This window comes from Acomys minous (assembly GCF_964271855.1).
Source record: "Acomys minous genome assembly, chromosome: 12".
Taxonomy (NCBI): domain Eukaryota; kingdom Metazoa; phylum Chordata; class Mammalia; order Rodentia; family Muridae; genus Acomys; species Acomys minous.
This window is the reverse complement of record NC_140493.1, coordinates 93,704,018-93,731,817: the sequence shown is the minus strand read 5'-3', so window position 1 is coordinate 93,731,817 and position 27,800 is coordinate 93,704,018. Positions and strand designations below refer to the sequence as shown.

The following is a 27,800-nucleotide window of genomic DNA, read 5'->3' as shown; positions in this document are numbered from 1 at the left end:
CCATGCCTGGCTCCAAGTTCATTTTTATGGCCAGTCCTTATTGGGGGAAAAAAAAAATCAGACTTCTGGCAGAGACAGAGCTCCACCCTCTCTAGCATTGAGGCTCAGGTCTTGGGGCCCTGGAGGAAGGTCTCGGAATCAGCCCCTCCCTGCGCACTGGAGGGGATGGGAAGTCTAGTACCTAGGCGACCTTAGGTTGGTAGAAATGGCTTTGGCATAGGAATCCCACAGCCTGGAGGTGGTGGACAGGTGGGGCAGCCAGCATGCCAGAAAATGAGGAAGAAGTCCTCCCAGAGAGAAGGGTCTGGCAGAGGGAAAGGAGAGATATTGTATGACATATTTCATAGTGCCCAAACTCATTTCTTTTTTTCTTTTTCTTTTTCTTTTTTCTTTTTTTCCTTTGGTTTTTCAAGAGACAGGGTTTCTCTTGTAGCTTTGGCTGTCCTGGACACATTTTGTAGATCTGGTTGAGGCTGGCCTCAAACTCACAGAGATCTGAGACCAAAGGTGTGCACCAAAGCTCAAACTCTTTTTTTTTTTTTCAAGACAAGGTTTCTCTGTGTTATCCTTGGCTGTCCTGGACTCACTTTGTAGACCAGGCTGGCCTCGAACTCACAGCGATCGCCTGCCTCTGCCTACTGAGTACTGGGATTATAGGCGTGTGCCACCACGTCTGGCTTTTTTTTTTTTTTTAGACGGGGTTTCTCTGTGTAGCTTTGGCTATCCTGGACTCGCTTTGTTGACCAGGTTGGCCTTGAACTCACATCGATCCTCCTGCCTCTGCCTCCCGAGTGCTGGGATTAAAGGCATGTGCCATCACCACGCCTGGCCTAAAGCTCAAACTCTTAATCTTCACCAAATCACCCATCCAAAAACGCCAAATCTAACCACTTCTGCCTGGTGTGTCCTCACAAGGAGGTCCCAACTCCCTTGTGAGCTCTTTAGTGGCTTCACAGGATCTTTCCAGCCTTGTGTTCCCTCCCTGCTGTGGGAATCCTGTCCTGCCACACTCACTCTCTCGTATGTACATTTGCACCTGTGCTAACAGTAGCTGGTACCTTTCCTCCCTCCACCCCCAGCCAACTCCCTCAGGACTTATTGGCTCAGGGACCCCCATAGCAGCCTGGGTGTGTAGAGTGTCCCTTAACCAAGGTAACCTCTACACCAGTGGTTCCCAACCTGTGTGAGACAACTCTTTTGGGAGTCAAATGACCTTTTCATGGGAGTCAACCTAAAACATTCAGAAAACACAGGTATTTGCATTGCAATTCACAACAGTAACCAGATTACAGCTAGCAAATAGCAATGAAAATTATTTTAAGGGGGCTGGAGAGAGATGGCTCAGAGGTTAAGAGCACTGACTGCTCTTCCAGAGGTCAGGAGTTCAATTCCCAGCAACCACATGTTGGCTCACAACCATCTATAACGAAATCTGTATACGTAATAAATAAATAAATCTTAAAAAAAAGAAAGAAAATTATTTTACGGATGGGGGGGGTCGTCACCATAACATGAGAAACTGTGTTAAATAAAGGGTTGCAGCATTAGGAAGGCTGAGAACCACTGACCTACACTTAGGGTTCCTCACTTCCCTACTGGGCTAGCCTCCAGAAGCTGAGAGACAGACTTCGTCTCTCAGTCCAATCAGTATGTGGCACCGTTGGCACAGGGAATGCTTGGTGAGTGCACGGAGGGGTGGAGTGTGCCCAGGGTCCCAGCAGGTGGGAGGGTAAGGCCTGCCTTCGTTCCCTTCCAACATCTCTGGGAGAGCTGGGGGAAGTTATAAGCCACGAATGGACAGTTCCTGGGGTGGGGTGGGGTGGGGGAATGTCACCAAAAAGAGGCCAGTGGGACCAGAGCCAGGGAGCGAATACAGGACAATCTGAAACCAGACTCCCAAGAAAACAGACCAGCACTGTCCTTGCTGACAAGTACTCAGGCCGTCCCCTCCACCAGCTTTCACTCACCAGGGACCAGGGTGGGGATAACGCTCAATGATGCTCCCCCATAGAGCCGAGGGAGAGCCCGTGGTGTTTGGGCCCCAGGGGGGGTTACGGTCCCCTTAGGACACTTCACCTTATACAGGGTTCAGTTTCAGCGAGGTGGAAGCTTTCAGTGCCTTCCTGTCTTCATAATCCTTAGAGCATTGGCAGGCACCAAGCCAGGGCAGAGACGGTGAACAAGGGACTTGTACCACTTCGGCAGCCGTGCTAGCAGGACACCCCCCCCCATCCCCCAAGCCCCGCCAGGCTGAGGAATGCTCAGCAGTTGTACCTCATCAGTTCACTCCAACCTTTTCCCCCCTATCCCCCCCCCCACAGGCCTGTCTACCCGACATTGACATTAACAGGAAGGAAAAGCCCCAAGGTAGTTCACTCTCCCACCCTTGCCTCCTAAGTTTGATTCTTCAGCTCATGGCTACCCCGCTGTGCTTCCTCTGTGGGTGAGCCTGCTGCTAGATTGGTTCTGGTGGGGGGGGGAAGGGGGGGAGAGAACAAAACTAAGGCCATAGCCGTTTTCCATGGTCATGGGCTTTATTTGCAGACTGCTAGGGAAGGGGGGCGGGGGGCGGAGCTAGACCTGGTTGGCGGGTTTGACGGTAGGAAAGGACTTCTTGCTTTAAAATGTAGTGCACGTTGTTTGAAGGTTAGAATGTGTGAGAACAGATGGAGAAGAGAGAGAAGAAGAAGAGAAGAAGGGCATCATCCAATGGGCGCTTTCCTTAGGGAAGGCAGACAGGATATGGACGCCAGGGTGCGACCGGGAAGATACGCTCTATAGGGAAGACTCAAGCAAAGCCATTGCTTGATGCTGGCTTCCCGTCCACCCACCTGCCCCGCCCAGGTTCATGCCCCAGACGCCTACCCTGTTAGCCCTCTCAGCCACCAGCAGAGGGGATTAGGATGAGGAATGGTGACACCCTTCTGTCCGCTAGCTCTTCCAACCAGAACTGCTCCTCTGCCTGCCCTGCCCTTCCAGCCAGGGTCAGGAGGTCAGAAAGTCCAGGAGCAAGCGAGGGTGGGGTGCGGTGGGGGGACAACTGTGCCTCTCGCCCACCCCCCCCTTCATTCTCTGCGTTCGCTGCGGGGCCCCTCACATGAGGTTGCAGCTCTTGGCTCGATCCTTATGTATCTCGCCCTCATTTCCCCGGTCGGGCCGTCCCGACAGCTGAGCAGACCGCTGCAGTCCTCGGCGAGAGTCAGTACGGCGCAGCTGCCTATGGCCACGGCCGAGAGAAGCCACTGTGGCCACGTGGAAGACGTCCCTGACGCTGCGCTCAGAAGACCGGGAGGAGCATTCGACGTAGGACACGGCCCCCACCTGCTTGGCCAGCACAGTGCCCTGGAACAAGCAGCGGACAGATGAAAGTGATAGGGCTTACCTCAGAAAGGAGTGTGAAGCTGGTGGGCTGGGGTTAAAGGTCAGACAGAGCTTGGAAAGAACCAAGGGCTAGCCGGGCGTGGTGGCGCACGCCTTTAATCCCAGCACTCGGGAGGCAGAGGCAGGCGGATCGCTGTGAGTTCGAGGCCAGCCTGGTCTACAAAGTGAGTCCAGGACAGCCAAGGCTACACAGAGAAACCCTGTCTCGAAAAAAACCAAAAAAAAACCAAAAAAAAAAAAAAAAAAAAAAGAACCAAGGGCTAGGGTCAGAGGTTAGGCCAAAAGGAAGAGCTGTGGTTCAAATCGGAGACCAGCAACCAGGCATGGGTGTGACGTCCAGGCTGGAATTCTGCTGCGGGGCTAAGGCTCTCACCTGCTCATGGGTAACAGGGATAAGTCTCTGCTTGGACAGCTCCCTCAGTGTGGCCAAGTCAGTCCGCATGTCCAGTTTACAGCCCACCAGCACCACCTTGGCATTGGGGCAGAACTCCTGAGTCTCTCCTTGCCACTAGTTGGGGGTGGGAAATTGAGTTAATGGAGAGGAAGATACTGGGGAAAGTTCTGCTCCCTGCATGCCCGCCTCACTCATCCTCCGGGGCCCCGAAAGCTGCTCTTGGGTTGAGAGCAGGACAGTGTGGAAGGCGAGGAGAGCTTCAGTGAAGACTTGGGGGGGGGTTGTCTGTCAGCCTGCAGTCTTCCCCATCTACTCCCCTTCCCCAGACTCTGTCCCGAGAACAGACCGACCACACCCTGACTTTTGTACATTCCCCCCCCACAGGCTTTTCTTAAGGAATGGCCTGGGCAGGAGGCCACGGGGCTTTGCAAAGCCCCAGGGTGGGCATTCTAACACAACCTTTCCATCCAGGGCTTCTACAGGCAAGGAGACAGGGAAGGCAGGATATATATATATATATTCGCCATTTCCAGCTCCAAGGACTGACTTGCAAGTGGAATGGGGCTGGAGTAGGGCGATATCGGCCCCTTAACCCACTATGCAGCTGGGGGACGTGCCATTACCTCCCCCGCACCCCCCCTGTCTCCTCAGTAGTCTCGACTTCTGAAGACTCCCACCTTCTTAAGGACACTGTCCAGTGTTTCTGGCCGGCTAATGTCGAAGCAGATGAGCACGGCATCGGAATCTGGGTAGGCCAGAGGCCGGACATTGTCATAGTACGAGGATCCTGAAGGAAGAAAGCAAAGACTGCACCTGAGCGGGCGGTGGGCACGCAAGAGCTCGAGGGACTCAGGTGACTGTGGTCAAGGGATGCCGGAAGCAGGAAATGAAAGAGTATGTGTGTTTCCAGAACAGGCAGTGGGAGAGCTGAACGGGTGGGAAACAGCTCTCATCTGCCTTACAGGTTTCTCTAACCGAACAATAATAATGTGTAGTGTTCGGGAGTTTGGAAAATCTACCAATATTCCAACAAATTTTGTGCGTGCTTTCTGGGCTTTGATGACACATCGTCTTAAAGTCCTCCCGGGAACAGAGTAAAAATAAAAACCCTTCCCGTGGGGTTGGAGCAGGGACAGGAAAAGAGTGTGCTTGTCCTCTTGGGATTTTAGCTCAGTCTAGAAAAAAAAAAAAAACTACTTTCCACCACTGCCACCCCCCCCCCCGCCCCTCTGCCGAGAAATTCTAAATAAGCTCTCCTAAACCCAGTCCCATTTCCTAAGAAACATGCTCCAAAATAAGTCATTTCTTCCCCCCCAAGTTCCTTGGGTGAGCAGAACCCAGCTGCAGGATCCAAATGTTCGGCTTTCTACCTCAGAACACGGTTTCTGTCAGGCATGAGGAACTCTGCCTCAGTTTCTCTGGCTCAAAACAGAGATTGATGTTCCCTTCTAAAATTGGATGGATGTCTGAGCTAACCTGGAATCTAAGGGTTTAGCCAAGGGAGGGGCTAAGGTAAGGAACCTTGGCAGTCAGGGTGACCCCGAGGGACTTGGCTACCTGAAGTATCCCACATGTTGAGCTCAATGCGGCGCTTGTCGATCTCGAAGCTTGCAGTGTAGTTCTCAAACACGGTGGGGACATAACTCTGCAGACAAGGATGGGTCAAAATGAGAGCTTCTCTCGGGTCCTCACCCCCGACAACTGCCCTCCTCCCTCCACACGCGATCCAGCTCAGTCCCTAGACAGAAGTTGGTCTGAGGCTGGGCTAAGGGAAGATCCGGGGAGCTACTGCCCCCACCTCCAAGGAATCCTAGCTAGACTCTCAGACCCCCTCGGGGGTCCCTTTAGCCCCTAGTTCTTTCCCTCTCGGATGCCCAGGACCTCCGACATTCTCCCAGAGCGCCCTCCCGGATCCTCTGATGCTCTCAAGCCTCATCCATTTCACCGCGCTCCTTGATTGCTTCCACTCCAATCCTCTGCAGTCCTTCCAGAGCCCCCAACGCCTCCTTCCCCTTCTCGGAGCCTCTTTCACTCGTCCCTCGTTACCCTGGTACCGGTTTCCAGCGGCCCCCGGGGCCCCTGTTACCCACTCCCCGCAGCCTCGGTGCCCCTCTCTTCAGATGCCAGTTCCTCACCCCAGGGTAGGCGTCCTTGGCGAACACCTGCAGCAGCGCTGTCTTGCCGCACTCCGCGTCCCCCACCACTACGATCTTGCAGCGGCCGCTCTGCCCCTCCATAGTCCCGGCTACGCGCCGGCCCCCCACGCCGCCCCCCTCCCGGGCCCCGCCGCCGCCGCCGCCGCCGCCTCAGCCGCCTCCTCCCCCGCCGCTGCAGCTGCAGCCTCTCGGGCCGCCGACACCGGCATCTCGCGGGCCCGCGCCGAGCCCCCGCCCGGGGCTGCGGGCCCCCCTCCGCCCCGCCCCTAGCCCGCCGGCCGCGCCCCCGGCCCCGCCTCCCTTCTGCACCGCCGAAGGGGCGGGGCCCTGGATGGGGCGGAGCCTGGATGCAGGGGGCGGGGGCCAGAGTCAGACCCTAGCGCGCTGCTGTGACCCCAGGAGCGCCTGAGGGTTTTAGGCCTGAGAGCCCCGTTTATTTGTGTTCCTTGGGAATGGAGGCTGGGTGGACTAGGGGCGAAGTTCTTCAGGGTCGGCTGTGAAACTATACACACAGGCGAGAGGCTTGGGCCTTCAGTGAGCCCACGCGTGCACGCAGGTGTGCTAGTGCGGCGGACACGCGCGGCGGCAGCCATCTACTTCCCGAACACAGGGGGGCGTGAGGTGTCAGGAGAGAGAGGATTTTTTGTTTTTTTGTCTCTCCTCAACTCTCGGTCCAGGCAGGGCTTGCGGAAATGGAAATAAAGACCCTAGCATGCTCACCCGACATTAGTGACATCATAGCTTTCCGTCTCCATAACGACGGGTGGCGGGATCTAGGCTTGTGACACTGAACTGTGGACCTGGACCATCCTAGGAAGTGTAGACTGAGTTCCTCTAGCCAAGGACTGAATGGAAAGTTTTAGGGAAGCGTTTGCGTCCTCTGGTGGACATTTTGGTAGAAAAAGAAAGGGAAGATTAAGGAAGCTAGAACCGAGTGGCAAACAGCTCTGCTGGGACCAGAGCTAAGCCTCAGAAGCTAATTTCAGCCTCATTTCACACGAACAATAATCAAGCTGCCATTTACATGACATCTTTTACCTTTTAAAGGCTATTCCTTAGCCGGGCGTGGTGCTGCATGCCTTTGATCTTGTCACCGGAGTGCCGAGGCAGGTGGATCCAGCCTGGTCTACATAGAGAAACCCTGTCTCAAAACAAAAAAGAAAAAGTTCTTCCTTAAGTCGAGGACACTCGTTTTAATTTCATCTCATTTTGAATAACCCTGTAAAGATAAGTAGAACACACAACATCATCACTATTTTACAGAAAGGAAACAGACAGCGTTAATGATTTAAAAAAAAATTGTTAGGCTAGAGATGTATTGCTCAGGGGTAGAAGAACTACGTTCATGAGGCCCTACGTTCCCTCCTCAATACCAACAAAATGAAAGAAAGTGAGAAATTTAGAGTGATGACGCAAGCCTTTAACCACAGCACTCAGGAGGCAGAGACAGGGGAGTTCGAGGTCAGCCTTGTCTTCTTGGCAGGTTCTAGGCCAGCCAGGGCTACAGAATGAGATACTCGCCCGTGGTTTGCCTCTGCAAGACCACAGTGAGTAAAGTCTGATTACCACTGACGGGTAGAGTTAGAACCCGAGGCACAATTTCGCCAGTTCTGACCCATAGGTGACTAGCTCCCCAAATCTGATATAAACTTAGGTTTTTGGTCGGGCAGTGGTGGCACATGCCTTTAATCCCAGTACTCAGAAGGCAGAGGAGGCAAAGGCAAGCAGATCGCTGTGAGTTCGAGGCCAGCCTGGTCTACAAAGGGAGTCCAGGACAGCCAAGGCTACACAGAGAGACCCTGTTTCAAAAAACAAACACAAATAAACTCAGGTTTTTGGATTGTCCTTCCGACTGCGCCATGACAGCTTTTAATGCGTATAAGGGTTATTATGAACAAATCAAGTCTCAGTCTCTGCATGCCCCACAATCTCCTCATGCTTATCAATCACACATGCACACGCACACGCACACACCCTCCACCCGCACCGTTAGTCTTTTCGCGCTCTCTCTCCTTGGTCAGCAGAGGGCCTAGCCCTTTAAGTCCAAGCGCAAAGCTCCGCCCCCGAGCAAAGGCACCGCCCCATCCACTGGTGTCCGCAGTCTGCGCTCTTCCTGACGCGTGTCCCGCCCTCCCCAGCTGTGCACCCTTTCTGTACAGCTGGGAGCGCACGTCGGGAGTCTAGCCATGTCCGCGGAAAGGGAGGCAACCGAGGCGGCCACTGTGGCGGCGGAGGCAGGGGCCGGGACCGAGACCCCGACCGGGGCAGGGGAGGATGCGGCGTCGCAGCCCCCGACAGCCGAGGTGGCAAGCGACTCGCAGCCGTCCGCAGCCCCAGAAGCGTCGGCCTCCGCCTCGGCGCCGCCGCTCCGCTGCCTGGTACTCACCGGCTTCGGTGGCTACGACAAGGTGAAGCTGCAGAGCCGGCCGGCGGTGCCCCCGGCCCCGGGTCCCGGTCAGCTGACGCTGCGCGTGCGAGCCTGCGGGCTCAACTTCGCCGATCTCATGGCCCGCCAGGGGCTGTACGACCGGCTGCCCTCGCTGCCGGTCACCCCCGGCATGGAGGGTGCGGGCGTAGTGGTGGCCGTGGGCGAGGGTGTTGGCGACCGTAAGGTGAGCGGCAACAGGGCAGGAGTGGGTGCGTGCCGGGGGTGTGGCCGGACGGGGAAGCCAGCAGGGACTCGGGTGGAAATATGGAACGCATGGGAAAGCAATTTCTGTCTTGAGGCTCCGAGGAAAAGGATTTACTGGGGACTGGAGACAGTGTTATTGCCCCTTCCCCAACCATTTTTTAGTAGTGGCCACCGCCCCAAACGGAGTTGGGGGCGGAAAACAATAAGACAACCAGGCGCATGCGCAAGATGACCTGCTCGCCCTCTCCCCTAGTAAAAACCACACCTGTACCCCCTGACCACTAAACACTCCCAGGGCAGTTGTGGTCTGTGACCCTGAGTGGTGGCTAGCTCCTCCTTTCCCTCCCGAGGGAGCGTTGAGAAGCCGAATAGACCGGGTTAGGCGGGGGCGCAGAGGCCGTGCCAGAGCGCTAGTCACATGCAGCCCCGTGGTGTCTGGGGGTGTATGACGGCCCCTCCCCGAGCTGGGCCAGAGGGGACACACCCATCATGGAGCAGAAGGAGCCTCGCTTCCCCCCCACCGCCACGGGCCTTACGCTACTACAGTTTTTGGCACGGGGGAGGCAGGATCGGGCTCCCACCTTTGTCTTGGGCTCTCTCTCAAGACTGCAAGCCCAGCTCATCTCCAGTGACTCAGCGGGCAGGCCACGACCCGGGGCTACCCTCGGGAACTTCCGGCCCAAACCGCTTCTCCTCTGTGTTGGAGGACCCCCCAGCCTCTGAAACCCGGGGCCCGGGTGGAGTCCATTTGAACTAGGGTAGAGAGAGGTGTGGCACCTTGAGCAGGTTGGCCCAGCTTTGCCGGTCTGTTTCTCATTTATCATTAATCGCAGCCACAGCCTTGGCCACAAGAGACTCACAGATGACCAGCTTTTTGAGAGATCTAGGGTGAGGCCTCTTCATAGTCATGTGCTTAAGAGTTTCTGTTCAAACCCAGCACTTTCAGGAGAGAGACCGCTCCAAAGCAGTCTGAGTCTTTGCTAAACATCTCCTCTTTAAAAATCCTTCTTCGTGAATCCAGCTGTGGTCCCACCCTTGCGCTGACTTAGAAATAATCCTACTCTTGGATGGCGCTAAAAGGAATTTGGGGGTGGGGGCGGGGGAAGGGGAAGTTAATAGTTCGTGTTACAGCTGAAGGCCACCCATCTACCCACTCCTCCCCACACTTTCCGCCTGGTAAATACAGGATTTCCTGCCTAGGGCAAGAATCTGCTGTAAGAGCCTGGTTTCTGTGGGAAGGGCTAGCCTGACCCTCCTGGTGGCTGCATTGGGGAGGGGAGGGGTCATGGCCCTGAGCTGGGAGGGCTAAAGGTTAGGTATAAGCTAGAACTAGGTGACACTTCTGCACTACATCTGGCACTGGCCCTATTGCTCTGTTGTCAGCTCTCTTGGCTTGCTACCGCGTCTGCCACACTTGAGTTTTAGGGTTTTGTTCCCCAGGCCAGAATTCAAAGCAAAGGTGTCGTCTTTAGTGGAGCGTGGGAACTTGACAACGTGAAAAAGGGCCGGTGTAGGGCCTTTCTCATTCTCCTACCCTGTGGACCCTAAATTTCCAGGAGCTAAGATAAGCCCTGGTTGTCTAGGACAGCACCCATACCTCTCTCTGCAGTCGTCTTCGGAGATCCAGGAGGAATCATTGCTGACTGAGACCCCCGCCCCGCCCCCTCAACACACACACACACACACACACACACACACACACACACACACACACACACACACACACACACACACACACACACACACACACACACACACACACCTCCTGCCTAGTTGCTAAACTGGAGGGATTTTTTCCATCTTTGTCTCCTCTCTTCTTGCAGAGAGACCCTCAAGTGACAGAATGAAAGACAATGCCTTTTCCTTGAAGCTGGAATGTCTTGTTCTTGCTGAGCATCAGCCTGTGTGCCATGTTTGGGTCCTTCCCCTCCCCCAGGGCTGCCAATGTCAGCTTCAATAGAAGTGCTCCTAGGGTGGTCACACCCACCCATTTACCATTTACAGCTCATGTATATTTACCTGCGCCTTGCCACAAGCAGCCCTTTCTTCAGTTATTTGATGACTTCTCCTTCTTGCTGGTATTATTGTCATTATTGTTGGCTAAGATTGCTAAATATTAACTATATGATAGACAATGCACTAAATGCCACTGAGTGGGGTTTTGATTATTTGTTTGTTTGCTTGTTTTGCTTCCCGCCCCCCCCTGGAGCCTGGGATTCTCTGTATAACAGCCCTGGCTGTCCTGTACTCACTTTGTAGACCAGGCTGGCCTCAAATTCACAGAGGTCTTCCTGCCTCTGCCTCCTGAATGTTGGGATTGAAGGCATTGCGCTACCATGCCCGACTAAATGTTGAGGTTTTTTTGTTTGTTTGGCTGGGTTTTTAAATTCCTTTTTAAGTTTTATTTATTTGTGTATTTTATGTATATGAGTGCACTGTTTTTCATGCACACCAGAAGAAGGAAGGAAGCAGATACCATTGCGTGTGAGCCACCATGTGGTTGCTGGGAATTGAACTCAGGATCTCTGGAAGAGCAGACAGTGGCTCTTAACCTCTGAGCCATCTCTCCAGCCCTTGGCTGGTTTTTTTGCTACTTAATTTTTACAATTCCCCTGATACAGATAAAGAAAATGCGTAAATGATTTTTATTTGCTCAAAGCCACATTGTCATTAAAATGGTAGAGCCCACTTTAGATGGTAGAGCAATCAAACCAGTTTGACCTCTTTAACAATACTTTAAGCTTGCCCTAACTCTACGTTTCTTGCATTCAGGGATCTTACACAATAATGAAGTGTATGTTCTGTTACTCAGATAGGCACTAGATAAAAACTCTGTAAATGATGCTGTTAGTGTTAAGACTGTGACCACCACTGCTGTGTCTACTACTTCATCCGCAAGGATCTGGGATATGGCAAAAGCCAGTGAGTAATCAAATAATATTCTTGCTTTTTTTTTTTTTTTTTTAAAGGTAGGGGACCGGGTGATGGTGTTGAACCGGTCCGGGATGTGGCAGGAGGAAGTAACTGTACCAGTAGTCCAGACTTTCCTGATGCCTGAGGCCATGACCTTTGAGGAGGCTGCTGCCTTGCTGGTCAATTACATCACAGCTTATATGGTCCTCTTTGACTTCGGCAACCTGAGGCCTGGCCACAGCGTCTTGGTACACATGGCTGCAGGTGACAGGTCCCTTCCCCTACCTCCTCCCCTTCCTCCCTCCAGTTGCCTTCCAGGCCCCTTTCTGTAGCCAGGCTGGTTTGTTGTCATGGCAACACCAGGCTGCCTGGCCTGTGGAGCCCAGAGGCTTCTGCAGTATAGTTGCCGTGGTAACATTTAGACACCAGGTCCAGCCGGCTGTTGTTAGCGGCTTGCCCTCACCCTGCACCCCACACCACCTCCTTCCAGTCCCCCTCCCTCTGGCTCTCAATTACGGAATTTGAACAAGGGCCACAAAGTGAACTGAGGCACAGTCAAAGTGATGGACGAGGTCTTTGGGAGGCTGGAGGGCAGAACAGTGAGTGAGTCTGTGCCGGCTTCTCGCTGCAGGCGGCGTGGGCATGGCAGCCCTGCAGTTGTGCCGCACCGTGGAGAATGTGACCGTGTTTGGAACAGCCTCAGCCAGCAAGCACGAGGTGCTGAAGGAGAACGGGCTCACGCACCCCATCGACTACCACACAACTGACTATGTGGAGGAGATAAAGAAGATCTCCCCCAAAGGTGGGGGCGAGCAGGGCCTGGAAGTGGGGAGGGTAGCTCAGGACAGACCGGCAGGGGTCTCCAGATATGTGCATATTAATGTTTTCCCCCTCCTGGGTCTTATTCTGTGACAGGCGTTGACATCGTGATGGACCCTCTGGGTGGGTCAGACACAGCCAAGGGCTACCACCTCCTCAAACCCATGGGCAAAGTTGTCACTTACGGTGAGTTGTTAGCCTTACCTAATGCAGAGAGTTGGCATCGGGCAGGAGCGTGGGACCAGCTAATAATAATAGTCACTAGACGGTAGAAAATCCCACTTATAGGAGGGGTACAGGGGCTTGAGCATTTGAATAAAGAAGGAATGGAGAGCCAGGTGTGGTGGTGGACGCCTTTAAGCCCAGCACTGGGGAGGCAGAGGCAGGCAGAGAGTTCGAGGCCAGCCTGGTCTACAAAGAGAGTCCAGGACAGCCAGGGCTACACAGAGAAACCCTGTGGGGGCAGGGGAAGCTAGCTTCAAACCTACTATGCAATCAAGGATGAACGTGAACTTCTCTCCTTGTCTGAACTTGGTACCACACACCTACCTGACTAACCCAGTACAGAGTAGGCACTCTACCCCTGAGCTGCATCCCCAGCACTTGAATGTGTAATTTTTTTGTGTTGAGACAGGGTTTCTCTGTGTAGCCTTGGCTGTCCTGGACTCACTCTGTAGACCGGGGTAGCCTCGAACTCACAGATACACCCTTGCCTCCGTCTCCCATGTACTGGGGATTAAAGAAAGGTGTGTGCCACCAACTGCCTGGCTGTGCGTTTTTGTTTGGTTCGGTTTTGTTCTTTGAGACAGGGTTTCTTTGTGTAGCCCTGGCTGTCCTGGACTTTTTTAGACCAGGCTAGCCTCCAACTCACAGTGATCTGCCAGCGTGCGCCACCATGGCCGGCTTGTGTGATTTTTTTTTTTTTTAAGTATTTATTTACTGTGTGTGTACATGTGGCTGCCATGGTGCACATGTGGAATTCAGAGGATAGCTGGCAGAAGTCAGCTCTCTTCTTCCATCACATGGGTCCCAAGGCACCTTTGGTTGCCAAGCTCGGCACAGAGCCATCTCAAAGGCTCGTGTGTGTGTGTGTGTGTGTGTGTGTGTGTGTGTGTGTGTGTGTACACAAAGTTTGGGCCTGGTAACCAAACTTCCAGGGTTGTCCTCGTGTCAAGTGTTATGAGGAGACTGAGGAGCTAGAGCAGCCTAGATTCAGGCTGGGCAAGGTGGCGCATACCTTTAATCCCAGCACTCGGGAGGCAGAGGCAGGCAGAGAGTTCGAGGCCAGCCTGGTCTACAAAGCGAGTCCAGGACAGCCAAGGCTACACAGAGAAACCCTGTCTTGAAAAAAAAAAAAGAAGAAGAAGAAGAGGAAGCCTGGATTCAGACTCACAGGAGTGCACTTGGCAGCTGGCTCATAGGCCATGTCACTCTGTACCTTAGGAATGGCCAACGTGCTGACGGGCCCCAAGCGGAACCTGATGGCTCTGGCCCGCACCTGGTGGAATCAGTTCAGTGTGACCGCTCTGCAGCTGCTGCAGGCCAACCGAGCTGTGTGTGGCTTCCACTTGGGTTACCTGGAGGCTGAGGCGGAGCTCATCAGCGGAGTGGTCACTCGCCTCCTGGCTCTGTACAACCAGGGCCACATCAAGCCCCGAATTGACTCGGTCTGGCCCTTTGAGAAGGTAAGTGTGATGACCACAGGAAAGGTCTGGGTAGGCCTCAGGAGACGATCCCGGGGGCTGGGGGTGGGGGTGGGGGGACAGATGGGAGCTGTCTCCTTCAGGCTGGCGCTGGGACACGGGGCAGATGGCATCAGCAGTGGTCTCCTTTTTTCCTCTTCAGGTGGTGGATGCCATGAAGCAGATGCAGGAGAAGAAAAACGTGGGCAAAGTTCTCTTGGTTCCCGGACCTGAGAAGGAGACCTAGGGCCAGGGGTTGACAGCCCCTGAGAGCCAGGAAGGGAGAAGCGGGAAGCCCTGTTGTGTTGCCCACCAGCCTCTCACATTTCATCCTCTGTCATGATGCTCTACCCTCCCCCCCATCCCCCTCCCTCCCGCAAAAGGTCTCCATGCTGATAACTTTCTCCCTGCTCTGAGCTTGCTCTTGCTCAGGGCTGTCCCTCCCCCTTCCTGCCCTCAGGAGAGGTTGGGAAGTGACCACTTGGATGTCTGGGCCCTGCCAAGGGGACAGGGAGGGGTCAGCAGGAGGCTGGCTGCTTCCCCCACCCTCCCTCCCCCAAATCTCCTCTCCCTGGGCCTGCCATGCTGCTTTTGTGCCAAGGTTAGCCAGTCCCTCTCTGTCCTGTCCTGTGTGCTTCCACCCCTGCCTCATCTTCCCTCCTGCCCCACCCACCTCCCCAAAGAACCGAAGTGTCAGCTCAGGATGTGGGGCTAGTCCGTGTGAATGAGTCCAGCATGTCCCTGTGTCTCCTTAGTGCCCATGCAACCCAGGCCAACGAGTGCCCACCCCTGGACTTGGTCAGTACCCAACCTTGTCTCCTGTCCCTGATTTCTTAAGCACAATTGGACTTCTTCCACCTCCAGTTTGATGCCTTTAACCAAGGCTGCCTCCTACAGCAAGGGCAGGAATCAGACCCACTCCCTAGCCCACCGATCTGGGAGGGGTACCTGGGTACCCCTATCCTTCACTGAGGTCTCTGGATATGTCTCAGTGCCTTAGCATCGGAAAAACCTGTGCTTGTGTGTGTGTGTGTGTGCAGGGGGCGGCCCCCATCTCTGGCTCCTTTTCCACCCTTCTCCCCAGTGCCTTCCATTATCCTGGCGGAGCTGAGGCCTTCTCCTCCCCAGTCCTACAACACTGCCAAAAATCTGTGTATGTGCCAGGGGGAGGGGAGCAGCTTCAGCCTCTGGGGATCAGATGCTTGTACTGTGGTCTGTGCCCTGTCCTGTCTGTCCGTGGTCCAGAAGAAAGACAGGAAGCCAGACCTGCCAGAGTTCTGGGAGACACTGCTGAGTCTTATTCTGGGACCAAAGTGAGAATTCAAGCACATTCCCTTTGCTATCAAGGGAGGCTGCTGCCTTCCCAGAGCCTGGAGGCAGCCTTGCTGCTTGGCCCCAAATTTTGTTTACACTGGTGGGGGAGGCGGAGCTTGGGCATTGGAATTACTGAGCTGGTTAAAAGGACATGGGCTACTGGAGCCAAAGTGGGGAACCTTTGAGGCTGGGTGGGGGTCACCCCTCTGCTTCTGAGCTTGGATTAGGGAGAGCTATTACTCCAGCCCTTGTCAGTGGGAGGTGTGGGGAGGGGGGGACCCAGCCTCTCTGTTGTCTAAATGAGGCCTCCATGTAGGAAGTGCGATTTCTACTTTTGTGTCCGCCACCCCATTACCACAGCTGCCTTTGTGTTGTGTCAATAAAAAGCCAAACCCTGAGTCCTGACCAGATGTTGCATCTAAGAGCTGTCGGAAAGCTGGGCGGAGGTGGCACAGTCAGCTACAGGACAGGTGGATCTCTTGAGTTGAGGCCAGCCTGAGCTAAGAGGGAACACCAGGGCTTCACTGAGAAATCCTAGCTCAAAAAACAACAACAACAACAAACAACCAAAGAGTACTAGGAGAGCCTTGCAGTGGTGGCTCACACCTTTAATCCCAGCATTCAAGAGGCAGGCGGATCGCTGTGAGTTCAAGGCCAGCCACCACCAAGGCTACACAGAGAAACCCTGTCTCAAAGAAAAAAAAAAAAAAAAAAGGAGAAAGTGAGCCAGTGTCAAGGTCTGAGTTCTGGCTTCTCCATGTATACATAGCCTCATATCTTGAAATAAGGAAGGCCATCACACTTGGTTGGCATTTTTCACTGTTCTCGGTAGCATTAGGCTGTGTGTGATCCCAGTCCCCGGCAAGTGGGCAGGCAGAGCTAGCTGGACTCAGAAGTGAAGACAGCCAGGCCCTGCTGCCCTGACGGTACCACTGCCACGGCCTCCACCTCCCCACCCCCACGAGTGGGCTTCTGGAAGTGGATCTCCAGGATGTCATGCAGCTCCTGGATGTCCAGGACATCAGGAATATTCGTCACCAGCACTGAGTGAGATGCTTGCTTGAATTTGATCTAGAAAACGACAGAAAATGGGCAAGGTCTTATGGGAATACAGGGCAGTAGGGAGCAGAGGTGGAGCAAGGAGTATCCCATGAAGACACGGGGTGGGGCTGGAAGCCCAGAAAGGCTGCTGTGTATGTAGGCCACCGAGGTTTGGGGGCCCTGCCCCTCCCCAGGCAGGTGCTTGTCAGGTTAGCCGCTTCCCCGGCCCCACCTGTTACTTACCTCCGCGTTCTGGATCTCCCCGCTCACATAAGGAGAGACTCTCAGAGGGACCTGCTGCCGGCCCAGTGGTACTATGAACTGGCCAATCTGGCATAAGTGCTGGGCCACTGTGAGAAATGGGGAAGGGTGGCCTTTGGCATCCGGGCCCCTCTTCTCCCGGCCTCTTGCACCCCGACCCCCTCACCTCCCAGGCAGGACCCTTACCTTCTTCATCAGCAAATCCCAGCATGACAGTCCCTTGCAGCAACTCCCGGGTCTCTACATCGCCACCTCCATTCTTGGTCTTGCCAAAGAAGATCTCCAGCTTGTCTAGCAGCTCTTCCTCGATCAGCTTGAGGTCGGCAGGGAAGCCGCTGACTAGCACCCTGTGGCTATCTGGCTGGCTGGACACCTAGCGGGAGACAGGGCAGAGTAGGCTCAGCTGGCCCACACTCATCCAGAGGACCCAAGTGCTCAATCCCACCTATTGCATGGAGGACCCTGCCTGCCGTTCGGTCACCTGGATGTTGGTCACCATAGGCAGCTCCAAGGGCTGGATCTGCACGCGTAGCCGGCAGTCTTCTATGTCAATTTTATGTTCCTTTTGTTGTAGCAGCCGCTCAGCCACTGGGGGGTTTAGGGGGACAGGGTCAGTACTGGGAAACCTTATGAGCGCTCCCCTAAGCCTCCACCACATGCACACCCCCAGCCCTTAAGGCTAACCTTTGGGGTCATCAAAGGTGACCAGAGCAGACCCTCCAGGCAGAGGGCAGCAGATCTTCAGGTTGGAAACCTGAGTCTTAGGCACTTGCTTGCCCCAGTGAGTGTGGCCTTGGAATACCAGGGCGACTTCTGGCACCGGGAATGGGATCTGGAGGTCGGGAGAGGGAGGCAAGAAACCTTCAAGAGTAAGAGAGGGGGATAGAGAGATGGCTCAGAGGATAAGAGTGCTGGCTGTTCTTCTAGAGATCCTGAGTTCAATTCTCAGCCACCACATGGTGGCTCACAACCATCTATAATGTGATCTAATGCCCTCTTCTGGCGTGCAGGCGTACATGCAGGCAGAACACTGTATATGTAATAAATAAATTTAAAAAAAAAAGAGTAGGAGAGGTCCCCAACACTCCCTTCTAGGCAGAAGGTGTCCCCCAATTCTGTCTGATTGAGGTTCTCAGTGCAAAATGCCTTCACTGAAGAGCTGGGCTGAGCGGGGTTAAAGGCGGGTCACACCAGCCATTTTTGTTTTGTTTTGTTTTGAGACAAGGTTTCTCTGTGTAGCCTTGACTGTCCTGGACTCACTTTGTAGACCAGGCTGGCCTCGAACTCACAGTGATCCCCCTGCCTCTGCCTCCCGAGTGCTGGGATTAAAGGTATGCGCCACCACCACCTGGCTACACCAGCCACTTTTCCTATAAGCTCTTGATTTGTCCTCACACGAGCCTGGGAGGGAGGGAGCTTCATCTTACAAATGATGACTGGGATTCAGAGAGCTCAAGCAATGTGCTTGAGGTCCCATTGCAAGGAAGTAAGAAGTGGTGCTTCCCTAAGCATGTGTATGTGTGTGTGTGTGTGTGTGTGTGTGTGTGTGTGTGTGTCTGTGTGTGTGTGTGTCTGTGTCTGTGTCTACTACCTGTGAAGGCCAGAAGAAGGCGTTGTATCTCCTGCAACTGGAGTTACAGGCAATTATGAGCTGCCCCACTAGGGGCCTGGAACCACAGAACCCGTGTCCTCTGCAAGCACAGCAAGGTGCTCTCCTCCTCTGAGCCGTCTCTCCAGCCCCTGGCCAGCCCTTTTCTACCAGGAATACTTCATTTCCCACCTAACCTTGTCTCTGGGAAAGCCTGCGGCTGTGCGGTCCCTTTTCTGCTGCTGCAGCTCCTGCAGCCGTCTTTTGAGCCTGGACTGTTCCTCCTGAAGACTGTAGAGGACCTGTTGGAGCAGAAGGGAATAAGAAGGCGGCATCGGTCTTTCTAGAGAACAAGTGTGCCCGGGTGAGGGAGAGAGGGTGCTCTCTGGACTCTCCAGAAACAGAGACACCGCTCAGACCTCTGAACACCCCCAACCCCTTTTCCCTGCCCTGGCCCAGTCCTAACCTAGCTCACTTAACGGCTCCTGCAGCAGCTACAACTGATTTGCAAGCCAAGTCCAGAGTGTAACAAACACCAGCCAAGCTGGGCATGGCGGTGGATGCCTATAATCCCAGCACTCACGAAGGCAGAGGCAGCCAGATCTCTGTGAGTTTGAGGCCAGCTCAGTCTACAGAGTAAGTGCAGGACTGCCCAGGGTACACAAAGAAACCCTGTCTTGAAAAACAAGCAAACAAACAACAACAACAAAAAAAACAAGCAAACAAACAAAAAAAGAGAAAACAAAAACACAAAGCAAACACACACACACACACACACACACACACACACACACACACACCACGCAAGTTCCCTCTACAAGGCTATAAGGCCCTGGGCCCTGATAAGATAAGAGTCCTGCAGGCCCCTCAGGCTTGTACTAAACTCATACAAATCCTGTGGCCACTGGGAAGAGCAGCAGGAGTTTAGAGGAAAGATAATCCCCACACATGAAAGCAATTGAATCTGCTAGAAGGAGCCAGGGTTTAAAGTACCAAAGCTGCAGACCACTGTTCGCTAACTTTTTCTGTTTCTGGGGCTTGAACCTCAGCCCTTCGGTATTGGTGCTCTTTGGAATTCAAGGTACGCACTGTCGCCGAGCTACACCCCAGTCTATCTGTTAATATTTACTGAGCCAGACCGGTTTGCTTTCTTTCTGCATTTTTTTCTGTGAGTGTGCTTGCGTGGAGCCCGGAGGACAACTCTATGGAGTCTTTCCTCCCTCCCCGTGGGTTCTGAGGATTATTCTCAGCGTGCCAGGCTTGCTCAACAAGCACCTTTACCCTTTTTCTCCCCTTCTCTCCCTACCCTCTTTTCTTCCTCCTTCTTTTGATGATAAGATTTCAAGGAGCAGGCTGGGCTTAGTAAGTAGCTCAGGCCTTTAGTCTTAGCACTAGGGAGGTAGAGGCAGGGGTATCTCTGAGTTCAGTCTTGTCTACAGATTGAGTTCCGGAACAGCCAGGACTACACAGAGAAACCTGGCTTGAAGAAAAAGGAGGAGGAGGAGGAGGAGGAGAAGAAAGAAAGAAAGAAAGAAAGAAAGAAAGAAAGAAAAGGAGGAGGAGGAAGAAAAGCTGGCATTACAGGCCAGTAGCACTACACCTAAGCAGAGTAGTAGCAGTATATAGTCCCATGTAGCTCAGGCTAGCCTCAAACTCATAGCAATCCTATTTCAGCCTCCAGAGTTCAGGGACTACAGGCATGAAGTACCCCACCCATAAATGAAACCTCTCAAAATGCCTATACCACTATGGAGATGCTGTCTTGTCTTTATCTTATAGATGAGGAGATGAACCAAAAAAGGTTAAAAGGCTTTGTCAGAGGTCATTTGGCCAGCCAGACTGATTCCAGCGGGCTCTGCCACCCCAGAGCTTTCCAGTGAAGAAATGAAGTCCAGAGTGGAGATGTAATTTGCACATCTCCTGGTTTGTCCTCTTTGCACCAAGCAGCCTTTCAGGCTGGTGTGAGTTGGAGCGAGTCCAAACAGAACACCAGCAGGACAGACAGGAATACCAATGAATGCACCTTTGTTGGCGGGAGAGCGCGGACATTGGCTGGCAGAGCTTAGGAGGTGCTTAGGAAACCCAATAAGATTGACCCAGAGAAGGGTGTCTTTATTTGCAGTGAGACAACCCTGTCTTGCTCTCCTCTGTATCCCTAATGTCTAGAAAAGTCTCTGGAACAAAACAGGAATCAGGAAACGTGGAATGAATGAACGGGTGAGTGAGTGAGTGAGTGACAGGGCAGGAACACATTACAGGTGGCACAGGGCAGGAACACATTACAGGTGGCCCTGAAGACACCTGGGTCTTGGGGATGAGTTTGTTCTATTTCAAGCAGAGGAAAACTGGAGCTTGGCTACGTTTTGCCAGCTTAGGAATGGCGAAAAAGGTCCCTGTTTCTATCTGTGAATCAGAAGTTCAGACTCGAGCCGGGCGTGGTGGTGCACGCCTTTAATCCCAGCACTGGGGAGGCAGAGGCAGGTGGATCTCTGTGAGTTCGAGGCCAGCCTGGTCTACAGACCAAGTCCAGGACCGCCAAGGCTACACAGAGAAACCCTGTCTCAAAAGACCAAAAAGAAAAAAAAAAAAAAAAAAAAAGAAGTTCCGACTCAGTATATTTAAGGCCAGTAAAATGACATCAGCAAGGCAGATCAATGTACAATGATGAGTGCTTTTTATATTTTTCCCCATGGAGATGTGGTTCCAATATTGTATATATTTCTATTCTATTTAGAAATACTTTTTTGGGGCCGGGTGTGGTGGTGCATGCCTTTAATCGCAGCACTCGGGAGGCAGAGGCAGGCCGATTGGTGTGAGTTTGAGGCCAGCCTGGTCTACAAAATGAGTTCAGGACAGCCAAGGCTACACAGAGAAACCCTGTCTCGAGAAAAAAAAAACAACAACTTTTTTTGAGGGACCAGGTGTGGTGGTACACATCTTTAATCCCAGCACTCAGGAAGCAGAGGATAGCAGATGGCTGTGAGTTTGAGGCCAGCCTGGTCTACAAAGCTAGGACAGCCAAAGGATACACAAAGAAACCCTGTCTCAGAAAAACCAACCAACAACCAAACGAACCCTAAACTCAAGGCAGTCCTCCTGCCTCAGCCTCTAGTGTATGGGAATTACAGGAATGTACCAGTCTTTTTTTTCCTCCTGTTATAAAGGGTGCTAGAATATTTAACCTCCATACACATGTTCTCGGTTCACAATGAGATAAACCCATTGTGAGGAGAAAATCCTGTAAGTCCAAAATGCGTTAACTTTTGGGTTCTGGCTCCAGGATGACTAAGAACAGGAGAAACAATCCTGGGGTCCAAAGGGCCTCAGCCACCTGCAGCTGATTCCCTGTCTAAGCGCACCAGATGCTCGCACAACAAGGCCATAAGCAGTTTGCCATTTGGAACACAGTAGAGGCCACAGCCACCAGGAACATTTCTGAAGTAAGTGTCTTTGAAGGTCACGTGCTTCTCCAACTTTCCGTGGAGCTGCATTTCTGTGTGAGCTGTTGCATTCCTAGCAACGTGGTCAGGAATAAATTTCCTGCAGCCTGGAAGCCTCCATCTGATTTATATTTGCCACTAAAGGCCAGGTAAAGAGAGCGTGCTTTAGCCAGGTGCAGTGGCACACACCTGTCATCCCAGCACTCAGGGAGGCACAGGCAGGTGGATCACTGTGAATTTGAGGCCAGCCTGGACAGCCAAGGTTACACAGAGAAACCTTGTCTAAAACACAAAAGAGATGGGGGCAACGGGTAGAGCAAGGAAGAAAACATCCTCTAGGAAAATAAAATAAAATGGAATGCTTTTAAGAAATGCATTGAAAGCCGGGCGTGGTGGCCCATGCTTGTAATCCCAGCACTTGGGAGGCAGAGGCAGGCGGATCTCTGTGAGTTCGAGGCCAGCCTGGTCTACAAAGTGAGTCCAGGACAGCCAGAGACCTAACACAGAGAGACTTTGTCTCGAAAAACCAAACCAAACCAAACCAAAGAAATGCACTGAAGCCAGGTTGGTGACATAAGTCTTCAATCCCAGCACTGGGGAGAAAAAGGCAGGTGGATCTTTATGAGTTCAAGGCCAGTCTGGTATACAGAGCAAGTTCCAGGACAGCCAGAGCTAATACACAATACACAGAGAAACTCTGTCTCAATAAAACAAAACAAAGGAGGCTAGAGAGATGTCTCAGAGATTAAGAGCACTGTCTGTTCTTCCAAAAGTCCTGAATTTAATTCCCAGCAACCACACAGAGCTCTGTATACATAATAAATGCATAAATCTTTAAAATAAAAAACCAAACAACAGGGCTCAGTGGTAAAGACCACTGTCTGCTCTTGCAGAGGTCCTAAGTTCAATTCCCAGCAGCCACATGATGGCTCTTAACTATCTATAATGAGATCTGGTGCCCTCTTCTAGAGTACAGGCCTACATGTAGGCAGAACATTGTATACATAATAAATAAATAAATAAAACCAAACAGCAAAAACAAAACAAAATGCATTGATTGAATAAAACAGATGTGGGAGGCTGAAGCAGGAAAGCTGAATTTGAGCCCAGCTTGGGTTACATATCCAGACCCTGTCTCAATAATAAACAGAAAGGAAGATGAGTGAGAAAAACACAAAAGAGCCGGGCGTGGTGGCACACGCCTTTGATCCCAGCACTCGGGAGGCAGAGGCAGGTGGATCACTGTAAATTCGAGGCCAGCCTGGTCTACACAGGACAGCCAAGGCTACACAGAGAAACTCTGTCTCGAAAAACCATAAAAAAAAAAAAAAAAGAAAAAAAGAAAAACACAAAGGAAAGCACTCTGAAATCACTGATCATGGTTTAGCATTGCAGAGTATCCAGTGTCATCTACATGACTCCTTGCTATACATAGAGATAATATTTTATCACAAATGGGAAAGATCAAAATCCAAAGAGCACTTCCTGGCTAGGTGTGGTAGAGCACTTTTACTCCAGCATTGGAGAGGCAGGTGGATCTATGTGAGCTTGAGACCAGCCTGGTTGACAGTGTGACTTCCAAACCAAGTCTACATAGTGAGACTCTGCCTTCAAAGCAAAACAAAAGGCCAGGTGTGGTGGCTCAAATCTTTGATCCCAGCACTCAGGAGGCTGAGGCAGGCAGATCGCTGTGAGTTCGAGGCCAGCCTGGTCTACAGAGTGAGTGCCAGGACAGCCAAGGCTACACAGAAAAACTCTGTCTCAAAAAACAAAAACAGGGGCTGGAGAGATGGCTCAGTGGTTAAGAGTACTGTCTGCTCTTCCAAAGGACCCGGGTTCAATTCCCAGCACCCACATGGCAGCTCACAACTGTCTGTAACGCCAAGATCTGACACCCTCACACCAATGCATATAAGTTAAAAGTAAAATAAAAATATTTAAAACAAACAAACAAACAAAAAACCAAACCAAAAAGACACTTCCTACTGAATGTGTGTCACTTTAACACACCACTGCGAGTTGAAGACTTTATCTGCATGTGGACTTCTGGTCGTTATCTTTATGATAATATAACTGTTTGTAGTTGCATAATCCAAACGCCCACCACGTTGCTAAACTTCTGTGATCCGCCTCCCTCACCCTGCCCAGTGCCGGGGATAGAAGCAGGGACTTGGAAAAGCACACCCTCCATCTCAGAGCTGCACACCCCGAGCCTAGGAGGTGATCTTGTGTGACTTGAATGAGGTGAGCGTCCCACTGTAGCTGACACATAGTCCATCCTTATCAGGCACTGATCCACCTTCCTGCCTGCTGGGCCAAAGGCATTCCACTAAAATGGCGCTCAGGTGGTGGTGGTGGTGGTGGTGGTGGTCGTGGAAGGGGTGGGGGTGGGGGGAGGCAGCTGGTGAGTTGTCTCAGTGGTGAAAGCACTTGACACACAAGACTGATGACTTGAATTTGACCCCAGATCCCATGGTGGGAGGAGAGAGCTTCCTGAAAGTTGTCCTGTGACTGCCACATGCTCACAAGGGCAAGTGGGAGAACACTCACACACACACACACACACACACACACACACACACACACACACACACCAATAATAAAGATTAGATAGTTATTAGCAGGGCTGGAGAGGTAGCTCAGCAGAGGACTCAGGTTTGGCTCCTAGCATCCATATGGTGATCCACAACCATGTAGTGTTAACTCCAGATCTAAGGAACCTAAGGAGGCTCTTCTTGCACACAAGTGGTACACAGACATACATGCATGCAAGACACCCATAGAGTGATAGCAAGTAAAAGCAATTCTTTCAAAAAAGATAAATTAATCTAAAACAATTTGTTTGTTTGAGCCTGAAGTTGCTTTGTAGATGAGAGTAGCCTCAAACCTACAGAGATCTGCCTGCCTCTGACTCCCTGAGTACTGGGATTAAAGGCATGCTCCACTACGCCTGGCCAACACTGCCCCCCCCCATGCTGGGATTAAAGGCGGTGTGGACCACCACACCTGGCTTTTCCCCCTCCCTCAGACAGGGTTTCTCCATGTAACCTTGGCTGTACTGGACTCATTTTGTAGACCAGGCTGGCCTCGAACTCACAGTGATCTGCCTGCCTCTGCCTCCCAATAAAGGCGTGCACCACCACGCCCGGCCTTTTTTGTTTTGTTTTGTTTTTGTTTTCCGAGACAGGGCTTCTCACTTTGTAGACCAGGCTGGCCTCAAACACAAGGCGATCCGCCTGCCTCTGCCTCCCGAGTGCTGGGATTACAGGTTTGAATCATCTCAGCGGGCCCCTACATTACATTTATTTATTTATGTCTTTATTTTGGTTTTTTGAGACAGGGTTTCTCTGTGTAGCCCTGGCTGTCCTGGACTTTCTTTGTAGACCAGGCTAGCCTCGAACTCACAGCAATCTGCCTGCCTCTGCCTCCTGAGTGCTGGGATTAAAGACGTGTGCCACCACTTTAATGCAGAAAAACCCCGTCTCGGAAAACTAAGTAAGTAAATAAAACAGCTTGGAGAATAAAGAGCTCTTTAGTTTTGGGGTTTTTCCTAATGGGAGGAGAGCTGAGTAGGAAGGTCAGCTGGGTGCTTTCTCTGTATCTCTGAGCTAGCAAGTTTTCACCCCAGCATCTCAAACTATTTGGAGTTTTCTTTCTTTCTTTCCAACAACAAGTAAGCGAGGAAATGGGCATTAGATTGTATACTTTTAAAAGACTAATGTTTAGTGCAGTGCAACAGGATCTCAGGAAACAGGATTGGAACAGGCAGGTTTGCTTGGGGAGCCTGTGCCTTTCCTTACTATATCGGAGAGGCAACTGGAACTCTTCCAAGCAAGAAAACTAAGAAGAGGAGACCGAGCGCACCCTGTGAGGACAAGCTGCCCTGGGTCCATCCTCAGGGGTGGCTGCCCCCTATAGGACACCCTGCTTGCTCTACCTGTGAGGACAAGCTGCCCTGGGTCCATCCTCAGGGGTGGCTGCCCCCTATAGGACACCCTGCTTGCTCTACAGGCCTCACTGGCTCCGTTCAGAGGTGACCTGAGTTGTCATTTAAAGAGACCACCTGTCCCAGAGGACCAGCAGTCAGGCTGATATGGAAATCTGTGGGAGGAGGTTTTGGCTGGGAGGTACTCCAGGGCACTGCATCAATCAGAGCCGCTTAAGAAACCCTGACTCGTACAAAGTGTTGGCTCGCTCTACAGAACCCAAAAGATATATCTGCACAGAATTATTAAGGTCCTGACATGCAGGTTGTTGAGAGTCCTGGTCTGTGAGGCAATTGGTAAAATGACCAGCTAGCTCCACCTTCCAAGGGGACCCCAACCCTCTGCTTCACTCCCGCCCTTCAGCAGGCCTGAGCTGAGCAGCTGTTCAGCCTGAGGCAGCCTGTCTTCCCCGCACAGCCCAGCAGCACACCCTCTCCTGCTCCCTTACTTACGGCGTGGAGCGTTACAGACATGGCTCTCAGCCCTGGTTGGCAGGAGCTGAGACTTGAGAGCAGTGGAGGGTCCTGAAGACTAAACCCTTGCTTGGACCCTTAGAATGGGCTTCAGTCTCCCGAGAGCCTCCAGCAGTGCCTCAAACAGACCTCAACCCCTTCGGCTTGCGGGCCTTGCTTCCACTTTCGTTTCTGTGAAGTCCGCCTCTGAGCATGCAGCCCCACCCTAGGGAGGAGCCTTTCAAGTCTCCAACTAACCAGTACTCAGGAACACGAAACCCAGCTACCCTTCCCAGGCGGCCAGTTCTATCATAAACCAGTTAGTAGGATTTCCCCACACCCTTTCTTAGACTTTAAAATAGATGGGCTCTCAGTTTGTAGCTCAAGCTGGCTTCGAACAGCCTGCTTTTGCCACCAAAATGCTGCAATTAAAGAAAAGTGAGAGGCTGGGGAGACAGCTCAGTGGTTAGGAGGACTGATTGCTCTTTCAGAGGACCCACCACATTCAACTCCCAGTACCCATATGGCAGCTCACAACTGTCTGACATTCTCACACATACATGCAGGTAAAACACCAATGCACATAAAAGTAAAAATACAGTTAAAAACACACACACCCAACAGATCTTATTGTGTGGGTGCTCGTGTATCATTGTGAAGGAGGCGTGGTGGTAACAGGATGTTTAAACTGGTATCATTTAAGTCCTGAATAATTGTTTCTCTGTATAGCTCTGGCTGTCTTGGACTTGCTTTGTAGGCCAGGCTGGCCTTGAACTCACAGCGATCCACCTGCCTCGGCCTCCTGAGTGCTGGGATTGATAAGTGTGCACCACCATGCCAGGCTATCAGCTCTTACCCACTGCCCTTTTTATTTTTCAAAATGGTTTCTCTGTGTCACCCTGGCTGTCCTGGACTCATTTTGTAGACTAGGCAGGCCTCAAGCTCAAAGCTATCTGCCTGCCTCTGCCTCCTGCTGCTGGGATTAAAAGTGTGTGCCAACAGGCCTGGCTTGCCTCCTCCTACTTTTAAAATTGTGTTGCTGGGGGTGGGGTGGGAGATGGGGAGATGGCTCAGAAATTAGGAACCTTCTAAAGGTTCAACTCCCAGCAACCACCTGGTGGCTCATAACCGTCTATAATGAGATCTGGTACCCTCTTCTGGTATACATGCAGCCAAAACATTGTATACATAATAAATCTTGTTAATTGTGGCTGGGCATGGTGGTGCACACATTTAATCCCAGCAGAGAGGTAGGTGGATCTCTGTGAGTTCCAGGCCAGCCTGGTCTACAAAGAGAGTTCCAGGCCAGGCAAGGTGACTTGCGGGTGCAGGGATTAAAGGTGTGGGCATTAACTACTGAGCCCTTGGTGCTTCCAATTTCAGGTGTTTTTTTTTTTTTTTTTTTTTAATTTCTCTGAGTTTTAAACACAGAAGACCTACAGGCAAGCCATCTACTCATCTTCCCTGCACAGCCTGGTGTCAGGACTGCTGTCTCCGCCGGCCAGCTGGGCCTTTCTGTTCTTGGAGGAAGCATTGTGGACCAGAAACGTGGGGAAGCTGCAGGGTAGCTCGTTTGCTCTTGTCACTCCCATAAGCAATGTTGGGGTCCAGAATTTCTCTTTATTTCAACTGCTCTGCCTGCAGGTATGACTGACTGCCCACCAGGAGAGGGCATTAGATCACAACACAGATGGTTTTGAGTCACGTGGTTGCTGGGGGTTGAACTGGGGACATCTGGAAG

At 52.3% G+C, this 27,800-nt stretch overlaps 3 protein-coding genes across 3 annotated transcripts; 1 reads left to right on the top strand and 2 right to left on the bottom strand.

Moving 5' to 3' along the window:
- Positions 1–2,515: 2,515 nt before the first annotated feature.
- Positions 2,516–6,070, bottom strand: RND2 (Rho family GTPase 2). The gene is made up of 5 exons (XM_084749983.1): positions 5,911–6,070; positions 5,333–5,420; positions 4,453–4,562; positions 3,755–3,889; positions 2,516–3,342 (listed from the first exon to the last, which is right to left on the bottom strand). Exons 1-5 carry the CDS (start codon positions 6,010–6,012, stop codon positions 3,094–3,096), a joined length of 684 nt encoding a protein of 227 aa, XP_084606109.1. The 5' UTR covers positions 6,013–6,070; the 3' UTR covers positions 2,516–3,093.
- A 1,953-nt stretch (positions 6,071–8,023) lies between these two features.
- Positions 8,024–15,689, top strand: VAT1 (vesicle amine transport 1). The gene is made up of 6 exons (XM_084749979.1): positions 8,024–8,543; positions 11,533–11,740; positions 12,108–12,278; positions 12,392–12,481; positions 13,739–13,980; positions 14,141–15,689. The coding sequence occupies exons 1-6, from the start codon at positions 8,118–8,120 to the stop codon at positions 14,222–14,224; spliced, it is 1,221 nt and encodes a 406-aa protein (XP_084606105.1). The 5' UTR covers positions 8,024–8,117; the 3' UTR covers positions 14,225–15,689.
- Positions 15,690–15,865: 176 nt separating this feature from the next.
- On the bottom strand, positions 15,866–26,273 carry IFI35 (interferon induced protein 35). Its single transcript, XM_084749982.1, has 7 exons — positions 26,060–26,273; positions 18,379–18,483; positions 17,278–17,425; positions 17,075–17,181; positions 16,780–16,966; positions 16,576–16,682; positions 15,866–16,362 (listed from the first exon to the last, which is right to left on the bottom strand). Exons 1-7 carry the CDS (start codon positions 26,078–26,080, stop codon positions 16,171–16,173), a joined length of 867 nt encoding a protein of 288 aa, XP_084606108.1. The 5' UTR covers positions 26,081–26,273; the 3' UTR covers positions 15,866–16,170.
- Between the last annotated feature and the right edge of the window lie 1,527 nt (positions 26,274–27,800).